A 16842-nucleotide genomic window follows, 5' to 3' on the forward strand; every position below is an offset into this window, starting at 1 on the left:
ACGGGGGTGTCACTGAGGTGAGTGAACACCTGAAAGTCAGGTGACAATATCACCCATCCTTTCCAATTTCAAGTAAAATCACCAAGTCCCTGACCCTGAGATGAACCCACAGGATTTGATCCTTCAGAAGAAATACCAACAAGCAAAGGAAACATCTTTTGATTTTTATTGATTCCACATGAAGGGACAGTGATGTCCCCACAGCACCGAAGCAGCTGAATGGAGCACAACCATCCCTGTGGCACAGGTGGTAGGCAGCTGGAAACCAAGAGCTTCAGAAAATGACAGTAAAAGGGATAAAGTTTATCCAAAATTAGATAAAAATGCAATGACTTAATAATATTTCAGTTAACATCCATTTTTAAATAGGTCTACACATGAATAAAGGTGTTAATAAGTTAAAAAGCTCTGTGAAATCTGAAATTGCAGAATTTCTAGGAAATCGAATTTCTTGCTGCAGCTTCTGGACTCTTCTAAGACCAGTGTAACCTCTGCCTGCCTGAACATGCAAAAGCAACACTGGAGACAGCACCCTGCTAGATCTTAAAATATGAAACACTGAACATTCTTTGACAGGAATAATTTTAAATAGTCTAAATTTTTTTGCTACAGAGAGTTAACAGATGACTCTTACTGATGGTATTAGAGAATTAACAGACACAAGCCTTGTCAAAAATAATTTAAGCTCCAAAGGTAGTCTCTGAGAAAGGTTTTGAAGGACTTTTTAATAAAAACCTTTCAAGGACTTTTATAAAATTCCTTTAAGGACTTTCATAAAATCCTTCACAGTGCAAATCTCTTACGCAGAATATATATTTTAGTGGTATTTTATTAACATATTATATAACTATCATATAACTCATCATGTAACTATAAATATCAATAATAAGCCCTGTAGTCATCACCTAGGGCAGGACCCCTGTGCAAGCCATTACTGGGTGGTATAAAGGATAGGGAGCTCTGCTCAGCTCCCACAGTTTGACAAGACATTTCATCTTTTTCCAGGAAAACTATTTGCTGGAAAATGCAACCTAAGCTTTGATCAGTTTATCTGATCTTGTCAAACATGAGCCCAGCAGTGGCTGTGAGGTCAGCGAAGGGCTCATGCTGCCTCAGCTCAAGGACCAGCTGCTTCTTCAGCACCAGAAAGATGTAAAATGTGGCTGCAGCTTCTTTCCGGTTGTTTTTCCGGCAGAGCTCCCGAAAACTGAAGGAACACACACCTGATCTCTTCAACTGCTGCAAGAGGAAATGAGAAATCAGTCAGGTCAGCTTCCCCACTGGTAACACTGGAGCCCATGGAATCCAAACAGAAAGCACTGCATAGAGGGAATATCTCTGCCTGAATGCCTCAGATAGGATCCAATCTCCATAGAATCATAGCAGCACATGCTGGTTTGGGCTCAAGGGACCTTAAAGACCATCTCATTCCCTCACCCTGGACACTTTCAACTAGACAAGGTTGAAGGTCCAAGCCCCATCCAGCCTGGCCTTGAACGCTTCCAGGGGTGGGGAGTCCACAACCTCTCTGGGTATCTTCCATCTGTGTTTATAGAAGTGGCTCTTAACATTTTAATGCCATAATAGTGTTGGTACCTACATGTGTTACTAAAATCTACAATTCCACCAAATCCCACATCATGTCTTGTGATTAGGAAAAATAAATACCCTTGAGCAATTCTTTGGTTTCAGAGTTATCTCTTGTTTTTTAAAGCCTATACTCAGGTGTAAATAATTATTTATTATTTGGACTGAACCTTTGAAATACGTTCAAAAAAAAGAGCATTCAGAAAATTCTAGTGATTCCAGCAGCTGTGGAAAGGAACACCACACATCAAGCACGCAGAATCCTGATTTTCCACAGAAATATTAAAAAAACCACATGCTGCAAGTGAAAGGCAGAGACACAATGGACAGTAGAAGGAAGACCTTTTCTGATATGATCCAGCTGAAATCAACACCAGCTTTTGGTATCTAATAACAAAATCCAGCACTGGTACCTGTAAAGTTTTTTGTAGCCGAAGAGTTCTTTTGCCCCATCTTATTTCTTCACTGTCTTTCCTGGTCCTTGTTTGCTCCTTGAGAGGAAGTAAACAGAAGGTTAGTCAGGGTGTGTAAAAGGCACACACCATGAGAAAAAGAAGAGGAGTTCCAGCCTGACTGAAAATCCAGCCGGAGCTGGGCATCTGGATGGCCAAACTCAGGGAATCTGGTGCCTCTGACACCTCTGTGCTCACACAAGGTTTTGTGAAACAGAGGAAAGAATGGTACCATGTGCTTTCTGCTACAGTGGCAGCTCAGGTGCAACAGGCCATGGACATGGTCCCAGTGAGGCAGCTCCACAGCCAGGTACTGCTCTGCAGGACTGGCATTCTGACAGGATTTGTACTGGGCAGGGGCTTAAAGAGATGTTCAAATATTTGGCTTGGGATTTTGGGCTTAACCTCTGAAGTCTGCAGCTGACTGCCCTGGTTTCAGAGTGTCTGAGCATCAGAGCCAGCAGGTCTGGAAATGGTTTCGTTCTCACAGGAAGCAAAACTCACTGTAAGATCATTATGAGATGTTTGTTTGTTTTTAAGAAACAGGGTTCTCTTCTGAAACAATCCAGGGCCATCAGCTTAGGACACACACCTTTGGCACCTCCACCTGCTGTGCTTCAGCTTCCTGACCCAGGGAATTTTTTGAGCTCTCAGAGAAAGCTGCTCCATCCTCCTGTGAGCATGAAAAAGACAATCACTAGGCTGACCATTTATGCACACATTGCAATTCTCCTTACACAGTTCTGTTCAAAGAATTTATTGTAATGAAGTTTTCCAAAATGAGTTAATAGCTGCTATTTCCACCGTGTCCTTCCTGATACAGGGAAGGACCTTGCTGTAGGATTTATCCTACAGCTGAATCTACACCTATTCACAGAGCACACATTTTCCACTGCCATTAGGTCCAATTTTCTCACTTTTCAACATTAATGATCCTCATATTCTCTAAAGAATGCCCTTCAGCATAAGTGAAGATGGAAGAGATAGGTAATTTGTTATTGCTTAAGTACTTCCTCAATATGAGACGCAAAATCTAAGTTTTATCCTATATAAAGATTATATTTATCTCTTCGGTACAATATTTCATATTTAATATTAAGCTCTCATTTATACTTAGTGATTAGATTGTAATCTATACTGATTAATAGACATTTTAATTCATCATTCATTCATTGATTGTGAGAGTTTACCAAGTAATTATAAATAAACTTGCATCACACAAGCTACTTAATGCTTTCTTAACTGGTTTTAGCATCCTTTCCAAACATTAGTAATTTCTTAATATGTTTTAAATGGAACCTTAGCAAAAAGTGGAACCAATAGACACACTTAGGTCTCTAAAACTGAGGAAAACTGCTCACTATAATTTCACCACAGTTCTCATTGGTTTCATTCCTGTCATTCTGTGATGTCAACATAAAGGAATCATTTCTAATTTTTCTCTCAGTCTCAGAATGAGCTGGCTCCTTCAGGTAACTTGGCTCTTCTACTGGCAGCATCTCTGTATTAATAGAAAACCAAGGTTGAAGAGGTAATTATTGTGAATCACTGTCCTTAAAAAAACCCCACTGAAACCCAAAAATCACACCCAAGTTCACAGTCTTTGAGAGAAAGAGCCAGAGTGAGGAAATACTGAAGAAACATCATTCCCAACAGGAGCATGGAAGAAGAACCTTCCATGGGAGGTTTTCCTTTTCTGAAAGTTGACCTTTATGGACTCACAGGAGGTTTGTTAATTAATTTCTGAGGCAGGTTAGGTTCCCAGCAGAGCAAAGGAGTGAAAGTGGATACATCCTTCTCAGAAGATCTAAAATGGAACATTTCTTCTTGCCTGATATTAACCAAAACGCATCTTCCAGATAGAACTATTTACATTAATTTGGAAATTTGGAGAGCAGTTTCATTAAGCTTAGAATAAGTGGGAAGCTTTTTTAAAAAATTGTATTAAAAAAATGCCACAAACAACACTACCCAAATCTGCAGTTTCAATTAGAGAAATCAAAGGTGAAACCAAAAGTATCTCCTTATGCCACAAGGCAGAAAAGCCTTGGATTTAATTTAATTTCTAAGAAACAAAAGAACAGCAAAGTAGTAATTTGTAGAATACTGCACACAAACACCATGCATGTGTCTCTCAAACATTATGTAGAATAGAAAATACTTTCTAACAGCTAATTCTGCACAACAGAATTAAAATATTACCTGTAGTATCTTGCTCTTTTCTAATTTCTTTCATTTCAGACATCCTCTGTATTCCATTTGCTCTCATCTTACATCTGTCACTCTTGAAGCATTTTTCAAACAACTGAAAATAATTATTTTTTCTGTGTTTGCTTTCAGAATATCTTGTCAGATTATTTGCAAACATCAACACAAAGATATGAATATGAGCTGTATATTAATGACTGCAACCCAGAATTTCAGTATTTTAATTAGGTCACTCTGAAAATCTGCACTTTTTTTTTGTTTTTAAGTAATAGCCTTCAGCATCTCCAACATGAATTCTATCAAAAAAACATCTTAGGAGCAGCTTGGATCATTTTTCATGAAGCCAGCCAGTGAGGAAGGATGAAAGAAAGAAACATCTGCAGTTTTCATCCTCTTAAAGAGCAAGTTGTAATTCTGCAGCTGGACTCTAAGTGGTGAAGCTGAGCTGCTGCAGTGAACCCTTCCAAATCCATTAGCAATATTCTAATAATAATATACCTAATGTACCTTTAAAGTAAACATAAACAAAAGATGTCCCAAATTGATTACAAAGCGGAAACAAACCAGAAAACAATAAAACAAAGGAGAAAGTACAAAAGAAATGGGCAGAAATGTAAAAAGTTGTGTCTCAGTATAAGATCAGTCAGGTGCCAGTGTGTGAAATGAATTATCAGCTCTCATGTTCCTTTTGTAGTGTTTCACTTGTTGAAGTGCAGGAGGTTAAGGCTGTGACCCCACAGAGGTTGAAGCAATTAGTGGTGAGTGTGCAAACCATGAGGCGTCCAGCTGACCTGTACCGCAGAGCAATGCTCAGCGCACACCTGCAGCCAGCGCCAAGTTTAGATCAAACTGAGTCTGCAAAACCTCTCTCAGTCAGATCCCAGCTCTGCAACAATCCCGGAACCTACACAGTGGCACAGACTCCACAAGGAGCTGGTCTTTACCTTTTGCAGCTCAATGTGACCCATGGGCTGTGATGCATGGGACAGGAGTATATCCACACCTCCCAACTCCTTCCACATCATCGTTTTCTTGCTTGGGGGAGCGAGGTCCAGCGTGGCCAGGAGGTCCGTGCAGTTGGTGAGCTGCTTGTAAATGGTGTTGCAGCTGAGCTCCTTCTCTACATCCACCAGCAACTTCCTCTTTCTTTGTTTTTTTTTCCTTGGGGTGACAGCTACATAAAGCAAGTATTAATAACAAGTCTTAAGGTCTATTCCTAGCACATTAAGCACACAAAAAAAAGCCCTGTGAATCAAGCCGGCTGCCGACCTTCCAAACACCACTCAGACTTGAAAATCAAAGTACAAGTCCACAGGCCATTCCTTCAAAAGTTTCCATAAAGTTTTCACTCTTTGTACTCTTGTACAGGAAATACCCATGTATTTAATTGTGGAAGACAAGTGACTATTGTAATAAAGAAAACAGGAACAGGAGAACTTAATGAGAACACATGATAGAGCAACAAGACTGAATAAGCTGTCTTTAATCCATCAGGAAGTGCTCCAGGAACTTCTGATGCACTCATTACCTCATAATTAATATCTGTATTTGTCAGTTTAATCCGTTAGCAATTTAATCAAGATGTAAACACAAAAGAAAGACACAGATTGGTTATATAGCCATAACTTCCTGGATAGTTTTTGGGCAGGATGGAAAATTCCAATATTGTAAATGCTGCTGTCAACATAAGCTTGTTTATTCATGAACAGCCACCAACGTGATAGGGGACATTTAGACACAGAGGAAATGTAATACTCTGCACCTTGGATCTTGTTAAAAGTTCACAAACCAATGTTTTCCAAAGGCTTGAAAGTTTTAAGATTGTTATTTTAAATACAAAAATCACTGATGTGTCACTGGCTATTAAAGTTATTCAAGTGAATCTTCAGTACCACCCCTGAGGCCAGGCTTAAAATGCTACCAGAGCTGAAGAGCAACAAAACTTGACTTGGTACATGGAAGAAACTACAAACAGAGATTTGGGCAGCTGAGATAAATAACCTGACACTGGATTTGTATAATATTTACCATAAAATGGAACTCTGACAGCAGGAGCAGATGAAATCTAAGGTGGGAATAATCTATTTTGCAAGTGTTTTCACTACTAAGAAGAAAACCAAACATAGTTAATGCAAACATTCAGTGAGAAACTGATCAGCTTCTGACCTGTATCATCAACTGGCTCAAGCACAAATCCTTCTTCTTTGAACAAAAGGATTGTCTCACTCATTGTGTGATCTACGTCCTTAACGGTGGTGTCGGCGCAGTTGGACTCAACTGCAAGAAAACCCAGCAAATAACCCAAATTAAAAAAAAAATTACAATATGGACTAATTTCTCAATCACATGGCAGAGAATGATACCAGACAAAAATGGTGAGAAATAGGAAACTGTGGTTTTGTTTAAAATCTCAATTACGTTCACCAGTTCCTGCTCATACTCTGCCCTGCACACTTCCCTTCACTGATCCCAGAATGACCAGGCCATAGTAGAGACCAAAGAACTGATCTGGAGAAAAACCCACACAACAGAAAGTGTTTAGGGGGAAAGATGTTTAGTTTTAATCCCTATCTGTTTCCAGTTCCAGGCAAGTGCATGCAGTGTGGACATTTCTGTCAACAGAAAAGGAACAGGTAGCACCAGCAATAGCACAAGGAGAGGCAAGAGCCACTCTACCCCTTTAAAGCTGCTCCAGAAATCTCTGTTTTAAACTAACACTGTGATGGGGGAGTAAGGATTTAAGACAGCAAAAAATTCTCAGAAACAGTTATCAAAGCTTAATTGCTTTCATGAACATCAAACCAAAAGAAGATTAACACCATCTTTATGAGCTACTTAAGTGTCATTTGTCGCAGAAGTATGAAACCAGAAATAGAAGCACAGGATTGTTTCTGTTGGAAGAGACCTTTTAAGCTCTCGCTGGGAAAGTTCACAGTTACAGGACAGCCTTATTTGGGTTTCTTTCCCCCTCAAAAGGGACATCACACTGTGAGCAGCAGGGTGGACCAACAGCATATCCAACAGGATGTCACATGAAGGTGTTTCTAAGCAATGTTAGGTTACAAATTTGGAATCCCTATATCAAATAAAATTATCTGAAAATGGTGGATGAAGCAGTTTAGAAAAAAAAGCAAAATAAATGAAGAAAGGAAAAAGGCACAGGATACTACAAAAAGCTGAATGTGAGTGACATTAGGCATTAACACAGGAACAGAGGGAACAGAGGGCTTATGTGAGATGGAGCAGACACTGCAAACTCACTGGCTGTGCTGTTCTCTGGCAGATCTTGTGACAAAGGACGTGCTTCCTCCACATCAAGAATGTCTTTATCTAGGACATTTTCCTCATCCCTCAACAGGATTTCTTAAATACAAAACACATAATTTTAATCATTCTAAGCCTTAGTAGTCATGAAATAGCCTGATACAGCCTAATGTTACTCAAGGTTAATACTCTGCAAAGAAAGAGCAAGCTCAGCTTCCGCAGATGGCCGTCAGTGGTACGGCTGTCTGCAACAGCACAAAAAGGAGGGGATTAGTCCCAAGTTTGAGATTTCCACCTTTTTTTTTTTTTTTTTTTTGAAAATTATGGCCTTGATAGTGTTAAAATGTATAAATCTGTAAGGTTTTCATAAATACTCTAAGCCATAACGATGTAGAAGCTATTTGGCTGCCTTTGTTATTACAACAGTAAGGATAAAAATGCTGCACTGTTTCACCTTTAAAAATAGAAATGAAATTGTTAAACATTAAGCATAATTTTAATGCCCTTAATCCTAAAATTATGAAATACAGCCTTTAAACCAATTTCACTTGGCAGTGTCTAAGTGATCATAGATTTAGTGACAAGTAGAAAAAAAATGAAATATGAAAACAAGAAATAACATAGCATTTATGTTTGAAAGCAATCACTTTGGTACTGTCTTGACTGTTTTCCTGGAAGAATAAAAATATTTGGAAAGGAACTGATTCTGTTTGCCTGTGGCAAACCCTACCAATCATATCTGCAGCATCATCCTCATCCCCAAAATGGTCATCCTGGAAGCAGTAAACATCTCCGTGCAGCACAGATTTGTCTCCGCTGGTGCTGGCTGAATTGGGATCAGCCACCAGGCTGTTACTGCTCATCAGGACACTGCCCTCAAAGAAGTTCTGTCTCCTCAGTGCATCTGCTTCTTCATCTGAGGGAACACACAATTCCTGATCCCTCATCTGTGTGAGTTTTGGAAACCCAGATTTATTAATTTCCTAATTTTTCAAGCAATTTTTAAAAGATTGCAAGACATCCCATGCCTCAAATGGAAGAAACAATAAACAATGTTATCTAATTTAGTAAAAGTAGGAAATTTTTGGTTTGGTTCTCAGTCTCTGACACTAGATTATATTGCTCACACAAAATTTTAAACCTAAGACAGCATGATAGGCCAATCAGCAAAAGCATGAAACAAATGCACAATTAATCACAGCTTTTTCACACGTGGAAAGGGCTCACATAAAAGTTTCACATAAAACACATTTCCCCTTATGAACTATTCCAAATTTCTCAACTTCTCTCACCAAAGTTTCTATCACAGAGAAGTATACTGCTTTCATAATTCTCTGTAAGTGTGATTTCTTCAGCTCTGCTCTGATTCAAGGTAAAATGTTCAGCAACATCAATGGCCCTGATGAAAAAATATTATAATAATATGGGGTGAACTGAAAATCATTGAGCATTCAGCTGAAACGTGAAAGCTTGTTTCTATGCAGCCTTCAATCCTGGCATTTTATCACAAGCCCCCATATTTTTCCACTCTTTTGCCAGTAAACTTGGGCTTACATGATTCTGTTCCCACCCAAGCCCTGGTATCTACCAGGCCCTTGTCAGAAGACAATCGATTGGTGAAACATCTTTTCAACCAAATGACACAACTCTTTGGGCAGGAAGAAAAGGCACCTTTACAGAATCAGCACACTGAGGCACTTGAATAAAGTGTATTATATTGCAGCTGTACTTCCAAAATAATAAACCCTTACTGATCCCATCAAAGCATAGTTATGAGGAGGTACAGAGCAACCCTCGGTGGAAATCTCTTGTCCTGGACCTTTGGGGCATCAGAGCAATCAGAAACATGACTTGGCCTCCTGCTTTTCATCAGTTTTCTACATTAATGCTGATTTGTGTCAGAAAAGCCTAAGAAATATGCTGGCTTTTTCTCAGGAGCCAGGCTGACTATTGCTGATAAAACACCCCAGCCCTGGAGAGCAGTGGAGCAGAAACAAAACGAAGTTACCCAGTGGAACAGTACAACACTGTGTGGTTACTGGCCACATCTTTCAGGATTAATACTAATTTTTATCTCTTCTCTTGAGGTTCAGAAAGCTGTTTGCATCCTTCACTCAGACAATTTAAAATCCTGAAGTCTAAGTTCAAGACATTATTTCATTGTGACGGTCTGTTGATTAAAGGACAGAGAAAAACTACCAAAGCCACAACGCCTGTGGCTGTAGCCTTGCAAAGCTCAGAATTTAGGAGAATTCAGTTATTAAATGGAAACAACCCAACCTGAGTCTCGATCAGATAACAGCAAGTATAGCTTTTACTTCTGAAAATACTAGAAGAGTGAATAAAAACTAGGGAAGCACTTACTTTACATCTGGTAGTGGTGCTTCAAAATCATGAAATTCTTCAGGTAATGTAATGGACTGATAAGCAGCCTCAAAGTTCTCTTCCGGAAGGTCAAGAAGCCCTGAAATAAACAGACAACATAACAAAATAAGTATCAATAAAATAAAAGTAGTGTTCTCCCAAGGAGGTATAATAAGCCTATAAACCTGTCAGGAGGGGCTGCTGCCATTCTAAATCACAGAAAGGTAAAGCTTAGGCACTCAAAAGCAGCATTTCAGTTGCCATGTCCTTAAGAAGATCTATTTTTTACAAACAGGTACAAAAGAGTCTGCTACAACAGGACCTGAAATACGCAAGTACTTGTGTTGGTGAACAGCTGCTTTAAGTCCCTGGAAGATTCTCACAGCTGACGTTTAGCCCAGAGTCTTTCACAGCACTGCAAATGAATCACTGTGTTTTCCTTTCCTCTGCTCTGTCTCCATAACACTGTTCTCCAGCATCAACTAATTATGTACTCAGACTGCAATTACTTGGGAATCAGAGAATCCTAGAAAAATTCAGGTGAGAAAGGATTTCTGAAGGTCATCCAACCCAACCTTTTGCTCAGAACGAGGTTAATTTCAAAATCAGATTGCTTTTGACTATTTCTGCTGATGGAGATTTCACAGCATCCCCATACAATCTCTTTCAGCATTTTACCACTTCTGCTGAGATTTTTCTCCCTCCTTCTATCTAGCCGGCATCTCTGTTGCTGCAGTGGTGACTGTTCTGTCGTGTTCTTGACCTGTGTGGTGCTCTCCAAATTGCTGTAGGATCTATCTCCAAAATAGCTGCAAGTTGTGCCCAGCAGATTTCAGTTGGATATTAAGGAAAATTTCTTCACTGAAAGGGTTGTCAAGCCCTGGCACAGGCTGCCCAGGGTAGTGCTGGAGTCACCATCCCTGGAGGGACTTAAAAGACATGTGGTATTTGGGGACATGGCTTAGTGGTGGCCTTGGCAGTGCTGGGTGAACAGTTGGACTGGGTTTTGGAGGGCTTTTCCAGCCTAAATGGTTCCGTGGATTCTATAATTTTGTGATCATATCCTTGAGAATAATGCAGAGTAATTATTCCCTATTCTGCAAGCAGACCAGGTCACAAAGCACATTAAAACTGGCAATAGACACTGGTGTTCTTAGGCTGTTTTAGACAACAGTGCCTCCCATTTGTTGCCTAAGTGTGACAAACAGAGCCCGTTGGAAAAGGATCCAGTCATCTCAGCTCCCTTCTCCCTGTCAACATGGCTAGAGCTCAAAACATGCTGTCAGGTCTGGCACTGACACTGTTAGACATGTTGTCGGTGTCATCAGAAATTAAATTAATTATCTAGCAATGGAGGCTGAACTCAAGCATCCTCTTATAAGCCCGCTTAAGATACTGCTCCTGTTAAGGGAGTCAAAGACCTGAAAACACACTAAATTAAGCCAGACTAAATATCAGCAGTAGGTACTAGTACATTCCGTTTCCTTTGGGAGCAGTAATGTGTATTTAACAGAAATATCCAAAAATTAACTTTTAAAATGAGAGCTGTAAAGGACACAAATTGAAAAATGCTGAATTTTGTGTACACCTGGGCGAAAGGCTGTCTTCATTTTGGTCAGAGCTTCACTGCAGTCTGCCAAGAGGTACTTTGCTTTCCTGTGGTAAATCCGCACCACTCCCAGGAGTAAGTGTCCAGAGGTTCGCAGAGCTATAGCAAACTGTGAGGATTTAAAAAAAAAAAGTTATTCAGGACTTAGTATTTTTAGCAAAAATGTTAAGATATTACACAGAAGCAACAGAGAGACCAACACCTCCACCCCAGGACTCTCCAGGAGATGCCTCCTCATGCCACAGCCTACCTTTGGGGAGAGGATTTTTTGTACGGTGGCCTCTAAATTGCACTCAAAGATGTGTGCCTTGGTGAGCTTCTTCTCCCAGTGGGCAGCCAGCCAGATTTTGGCCAGCGGCCCCCGCTTGTTGATGAGCAAATGGACGTAGAACATGGTGCCTGGCCAAGTGTCTCAGGGCAGCCCTGACAAAATTCCCCGAGCTCTTCCCCTTCCAACAGGAGATGGGTCCTGGGGCACCAGGTGGGACTAGGGATTTAGTGGGATCTGAGGGGATGGGGGAACCAGTCGGGTGCTACGGGGAAGGGGGAATTTAGTGGGATCTGAGGGGATGGGGGGACACAACGAGGCACTGAAAGGGATGAGAGGATTTACTGGGATCCGAGGGGATAGGGGACCCAGGCAGATATTAAGGGGATGTGAGGATTTAGTGGGATCCAGAGGGGCTGGGATCACCCAGCTGGGTGCTGAGGGGATGGGAGAACCCTAAGAGCACTGAGGGGATGAAAGGATTTAGCGGGACCCTCAGAGGGCAGGGGGGGATTTGGCGGGACCCTTAGAGGATGGGTCAGAGGGGATTTAGTGGTGCCTGAGGGGACAGGGGGATCCAGGCAGGCCCTGAGGATTTAGCAAGACCTAAGGGCACTGAGGGGACAGGGAGATTTAGTGGGATCTGAGGGGACGGGGGGCCTGAGCAATGCCAGGAGGGGGGGGTTGGATTTAGCGGGATCCTGAGGGATGGAGGGACACAGCCGGCAGCTGAAGGGCCCTAGAGGGGATGAGGGGGGCCCAGCTCGGCTCTGCGCGGGTCGAGGGGGAATTAGCCGGGGCTGAGGGGGCTCGGCGGGGCGGGCAGACCCTCCTCGGGCCTCAGCCGCGGCTCAGCCGAGGGCGGGAAGGCGCCGCCCGGGGGTCCCACGCCGGTCCCGCCCTCGGAGCCGGTGCGGGGCAGCTCCGGCCGCAGTCCCTGCAGGGCCCGTGTCCACTCGCCACGGCTCCGCACGGCTCCGCACGGCTCCCGGACCTGCCGCTGTAAATGGCTCCCTGCTCCTTCCTGGGGCTCACCGGCAGTACCCACACATCCCCGGGAACACCCCTCATTTTAGCTTCATGAGAGTGGAAAGCAATCTCGCTCTCCTCCTCCATCTGTCCTCCTTCCTCTCCTCTCTTCCTTCCCCTCCTCTCCTTGTCTTCCCCTCCCCTCCTTCTTCCCCTCCTCTTCTCCTCCCAATCCGTTTCACCCTTGACATTCTAAGAGCCCGCTTGCAGACACCGCCCCATCTCTTTCTCTGCAGGTGAGCAGCTCCTGCGTGGCTCCAGACACGTCTGATAAAACTCCCCTGGTGAAGGAAATTTGCAGAAGAAGGAAAAACAAAACAAAACAAACAAAAAAATAAACAAAAAACCCCCAAACAAACAAAAACCCAGAGCCTCAGGTCGGACCTGTGTGCAGAGGGAGAACGCAAAAGATACACAGCCACCCATCTGTGCCAGCTCCAGCCACCCCCGAGAGGAGAAGACAGTATGTTTGCACACTTAGGTGTCACCAGCTAGGAAAAAAATAGTTTGTCACCCTCTGCTTCATGCTTTCCATGCTTTATATTCAGGCAGAGCACTGCAAGGCTCCTGCTGCTCCCAGGCACGGCCCAGTGCATCAGCTGTTGCCATATCACAAGGCACCTGTGGTTTTCCCTGTCTCCCTAGTGTTAGCTGAAGATAATGAGATCTTAATTATCACCAGAAAAGTGCTGAGCCTCTTCCCAGTGCGGCTCTGCAGCCGGTCATAGTGGCAAGCAGAGCTCCATCCCTCCAGCTGCCTTTGGGCTGGGGCTCAGACATTTGGGGAAGGAGAGGGATTTTTGCTATAAACCATCCTTGGAGTGGTGTATCCCCAACGGGGACTTGGAGGAACCTCCCACGAGCCCCAGAGTAGGTGCGCATTGCTCTTCCAGGGCACCAAACCTGTCTGGGTACTCCATGCCTTGCAAGAGGGAAACCACCCTGATGCTAACTGTGCAGCTCCAGCCCTCTGCGGCACCAAGGCTGAAGTCCAGCCCTGCCTACCTTGCCAGTGGCAACAGCTCCCAGGAGCAGTTTGCTGGATCAGAACCGCCCCCCATCCATGGGGAGCACTGGAGTGCTGTGTCTGGGGCACAGAGGGACTGGCAGGGAGGCCGTGATGTGTGGGGCACCTCTGGTCCTCCCAAACTGCTGGATCTCTCGGTGATGTAGAGCCAGCTCCTGAATTGCCCGGCTGCTTTTTCCCTGACCTCCGAGTCACCTTGAGCCGTGCTGGCTGCGGGGGCTCACTCTGCTGTGGGATGCTGAGAATGCTAAGGAGGCAGGAATGAAACTTCACCTCGGTGGTGAGGCTGGATAGGGGTCAGCAGTGCCAGTGGGCACCAGACAGCTGTGCACTCCCCAAAATTGCACAGGGCTGTGTCGGGGAACAGAGCCAGGTCCACAGCCTGTCTAGCTCCATCAGAGTCCTGCTCCTACTGTCCTCTTCTGCCTGCCTGAGGCTCCCATTTGCTGTCCCTCTCATGTGTGTTCAGTCATTTTGTCTGAGGAGTGACATGTTCCCATCCCTGGTTCCCTGTCTGGCTCCCTCACCCTGCTCCATCTCCCAGACTCCTTCCCTCCCTCCTCTTTCCTTTTCTTTCCAAGTCGTCTGTCTCTCCCCTCCGGCACTCCTGCAGTTTCATTGTGAATTTTGGCAGTGCTCCCTCTGACCTTGGCTGTCTCCCTCCTCTCTTTGCTCCTGCGCTGGCAGCATAAATCTTGGCTGTCTCACTCTCTCCTCCCCTTCCCTTAGTGCCAGCACCTTGGGGATGGAGTGGCCTTTGCCAGCCCCCAGCCTCACGTTCAGCTACTCAGGATCAGACTGGGGAAGGTTTTTGGGCTACCCCGAGGCCCTTCAAATGCCTGGGGTCCCCTCCAGCTCCCATCCAGTAATGGCAGTGGGATCCTGGGGCAGCACAGTGCAGGCAGCGATGCCAGCAGGATGCATCCTTCCACCTCATCCATCACAGGTGGCCTCTTGAGCATTGCTGTGGGATTGGGGTGCAGGAGCAGCCCCCTGGGCAGCATGGAGCCCTGACCCCACAGCATGGAGCCCTGACCCCTGTATGAAGGCAGGCGGGAGCCACGGCATGAGTGGCTCTGCTTCTGCCCCACAAATCCCCATCCTGGCAGGGCTCCTGGCCTTGGCATCCCTGGGTGCGTTGGCAGCCACAGGGCTTGGGTGCTTCAGAAGAGAGGGCTTGACCACAGCTCTGCTCAGGAGCAAACTGATGGCAGTTCTGTCTTCCCAAGGAATTTGGCGATGGTGAGGCAGCAGATCTGCTCCTGCCCATCTGTTCACAGTGATATGCCCGCCTGCTCCAAATCCATCTCTTCCTGCTGATTTGGGACAAACTGTGTCCCATGACCTACTTGTCTCCAAGCATCTCCTGCCTTCCTGTGGAGTGGGTTGATACTAAAGCCTCTCTAAATGTAGTTAACGTGTCAGGATGCACTTATATTTATTTTTAATTCTGCTTCTTTCTCGGCCCACTTCTGGCTGCATCTCTGGGGACACTGTGCTTGGAAGCCCTGCGTTTCGTAGAGTCACAGAGTCACGGAATGGTTTGGGTTGGAAGAGACCTTACAGATCACCTCGTTCCAAGCCCCCTGCCATGGCAGCTCCATGCCCCTGCTGCATCTCAGAGACTGGAGGTGCCATGTGTTGGACTAGAGGGTGCCAGTCAGCACCATGGATAGACACTGTGCCCAGACGGGTGCTGAGCCTGGATCGTGTTGCACCAGTCCAGCCCTCAGAAAACACAAATGCGCCTCTTTATTTGTGTGGCACGCCCTAAACTCACTGACCCTTTTTTATCCATTTAAGCTGTATCTGACAGAGACTTCAGAGAAAATCCCTGCCCCTGTCATGACACAGGTGGCAGGAGACTCCCATCTGACATCTTCACGCAGGGCAGTGCCCAGACACTATGGGTAACACAGAGCCCAGTGTAGCTGCAGAGGGATACACTGTGTGAGGGGACAGGGCTCAGGACACAATGGGGACAGGGTGCAGGACACAAGGGGCATCCCTGCAGCCCCAGCACTGTGAGCTCACCCAGCACCTGCAGCACAGGGTGTGCTTGTGGAGATGCTGGAAGCATGTGAAGGTGTTGAAGGGAATGGCAATGCGATGGACAAACCTTCCCAGCAGCTGTCAGCAGCCCACCCGTTATCACTTGGGATTTACATCCACACCTCCAGGCACTGCTCCAAATGTGGAAACAGACCATGTCATATTAACAAACGAGGGAAAGCGTGTGGCTGCCAGCAGGTCACTGCCAGGGCACGGGCCTGGGTCTGGTGCCAGGGCAGGGGGAAGCAGAGTGCAGGCACTATGAATGCTCTGTGAAAAATTGAGTAAATAACGTGTGTGTGTGTGTATGTGTGAAGGGGGAGTGTTATGCCATGGGACTGCAGTGGGATCGTGGCAGGACCCAGGGGCTCCTATGTCCCAGGCTGGGGCATATCATACCTGGCCCAAACCTAGGTCAACCCCCACTTTCCCTAGGGACAGGCTGGACCCTTGTGGGGACTCAGGGTGGGCAACGTCCGTATGGGACCTCTCCCTGCTGTCTTTGCAGCTGGGGATACTCAGGTTGCAGCCCCAGTGTCCCCAGCCCAGCTCTGCCCCGGGTCCCCACAGGGGACGGCTGCTTGTGGGGGGCACGTCCTCCAGGCAGACCCCACGCAAAACTCAGCGTGCTGCTCTGTCCTCTCCAAAGCCCCTCCCCACGCAGCCCCCCGGGGTGCCCACGGAGGGTCCCGGCGCTGTGGGGGGGGTGCACAGAGGGGTCCCTCTTGCACAGGGTACGTGCACAGCAGGTGCTCCCGGGTGTGTGCGTGTGAGTGCATGTGTGTGCCCCCCGTACGTGTCTGTGTGTGCGTGTGCGTGCGGCGGCCGTGCGCGACCGCAGCTCGGGGCACCCACCGCCCGCCCCGCGGCGGCACCGGCACCTGCCCGGGGAGCCGGGGAGGCAGCGGGGGTAGGCAGCCCGACGCGGGGGACCGGGAGGGGAAGCGGGGCAGCTCGGTGCGGACATCGGCGGGGCGGGCAG

The 16842-nt window shown here is 45.6% G+C and overlaps 1 protein-coding gene across 1 annotated transcript; it reads right to left on the reverse strand.

Moving 5' to 3' along the window:
• Nucleotides 1-143: 143 nt before the first annotated feature.
• RAD21L1 (RAD21 cohesin complex component like 1) lies at nt 144-12922 on the reverse strand. The gene is made up of 13 exons (XM_042047964.1): nt 11735-12922; nt 11464-11593; nt 9876-9975; nt 8804-8910; nt 8242-8427; nt 7509-7610; nt 6414-6524; nt 5192-5421; nt 4242-4344; nt 3401-3540; nt 2632-2712; nt 2001-2078; nt 144-1239 (listed from the first exon to the last, which is right to left on the reverse strand). The coding sequence occupies exons 1-13, from the start codon at nt 11876-11878 to the stop codon at nt 1048-1050; spliced, it is 1704 nt and encodes a 567-aa protein (XP_041903898.1). The 5' UTR covers nt 11879-12922; the 3' UTR covers nt 144-1047.
• Nucleotides 12923-16842: the final 3920 nt, after the last annotated feature.

Source organism: Corvus kubaryi, unplaced genomic scaffold, assembly GCF_017639235.1.
Source record: "Corvus kubaryi isolate FWS band 111438036 unplaced genomic scaffold, C.kubaryi_AGA036_p1.0 134, whole genome shotgun sequence".
Classification (NCBI taxonomy): domain Eukaryota; kingdom Metazoa; phylum Chordata; class Aves; order Passeriformes; family Corvidae; genus Corvus; species Corvus kubaryi.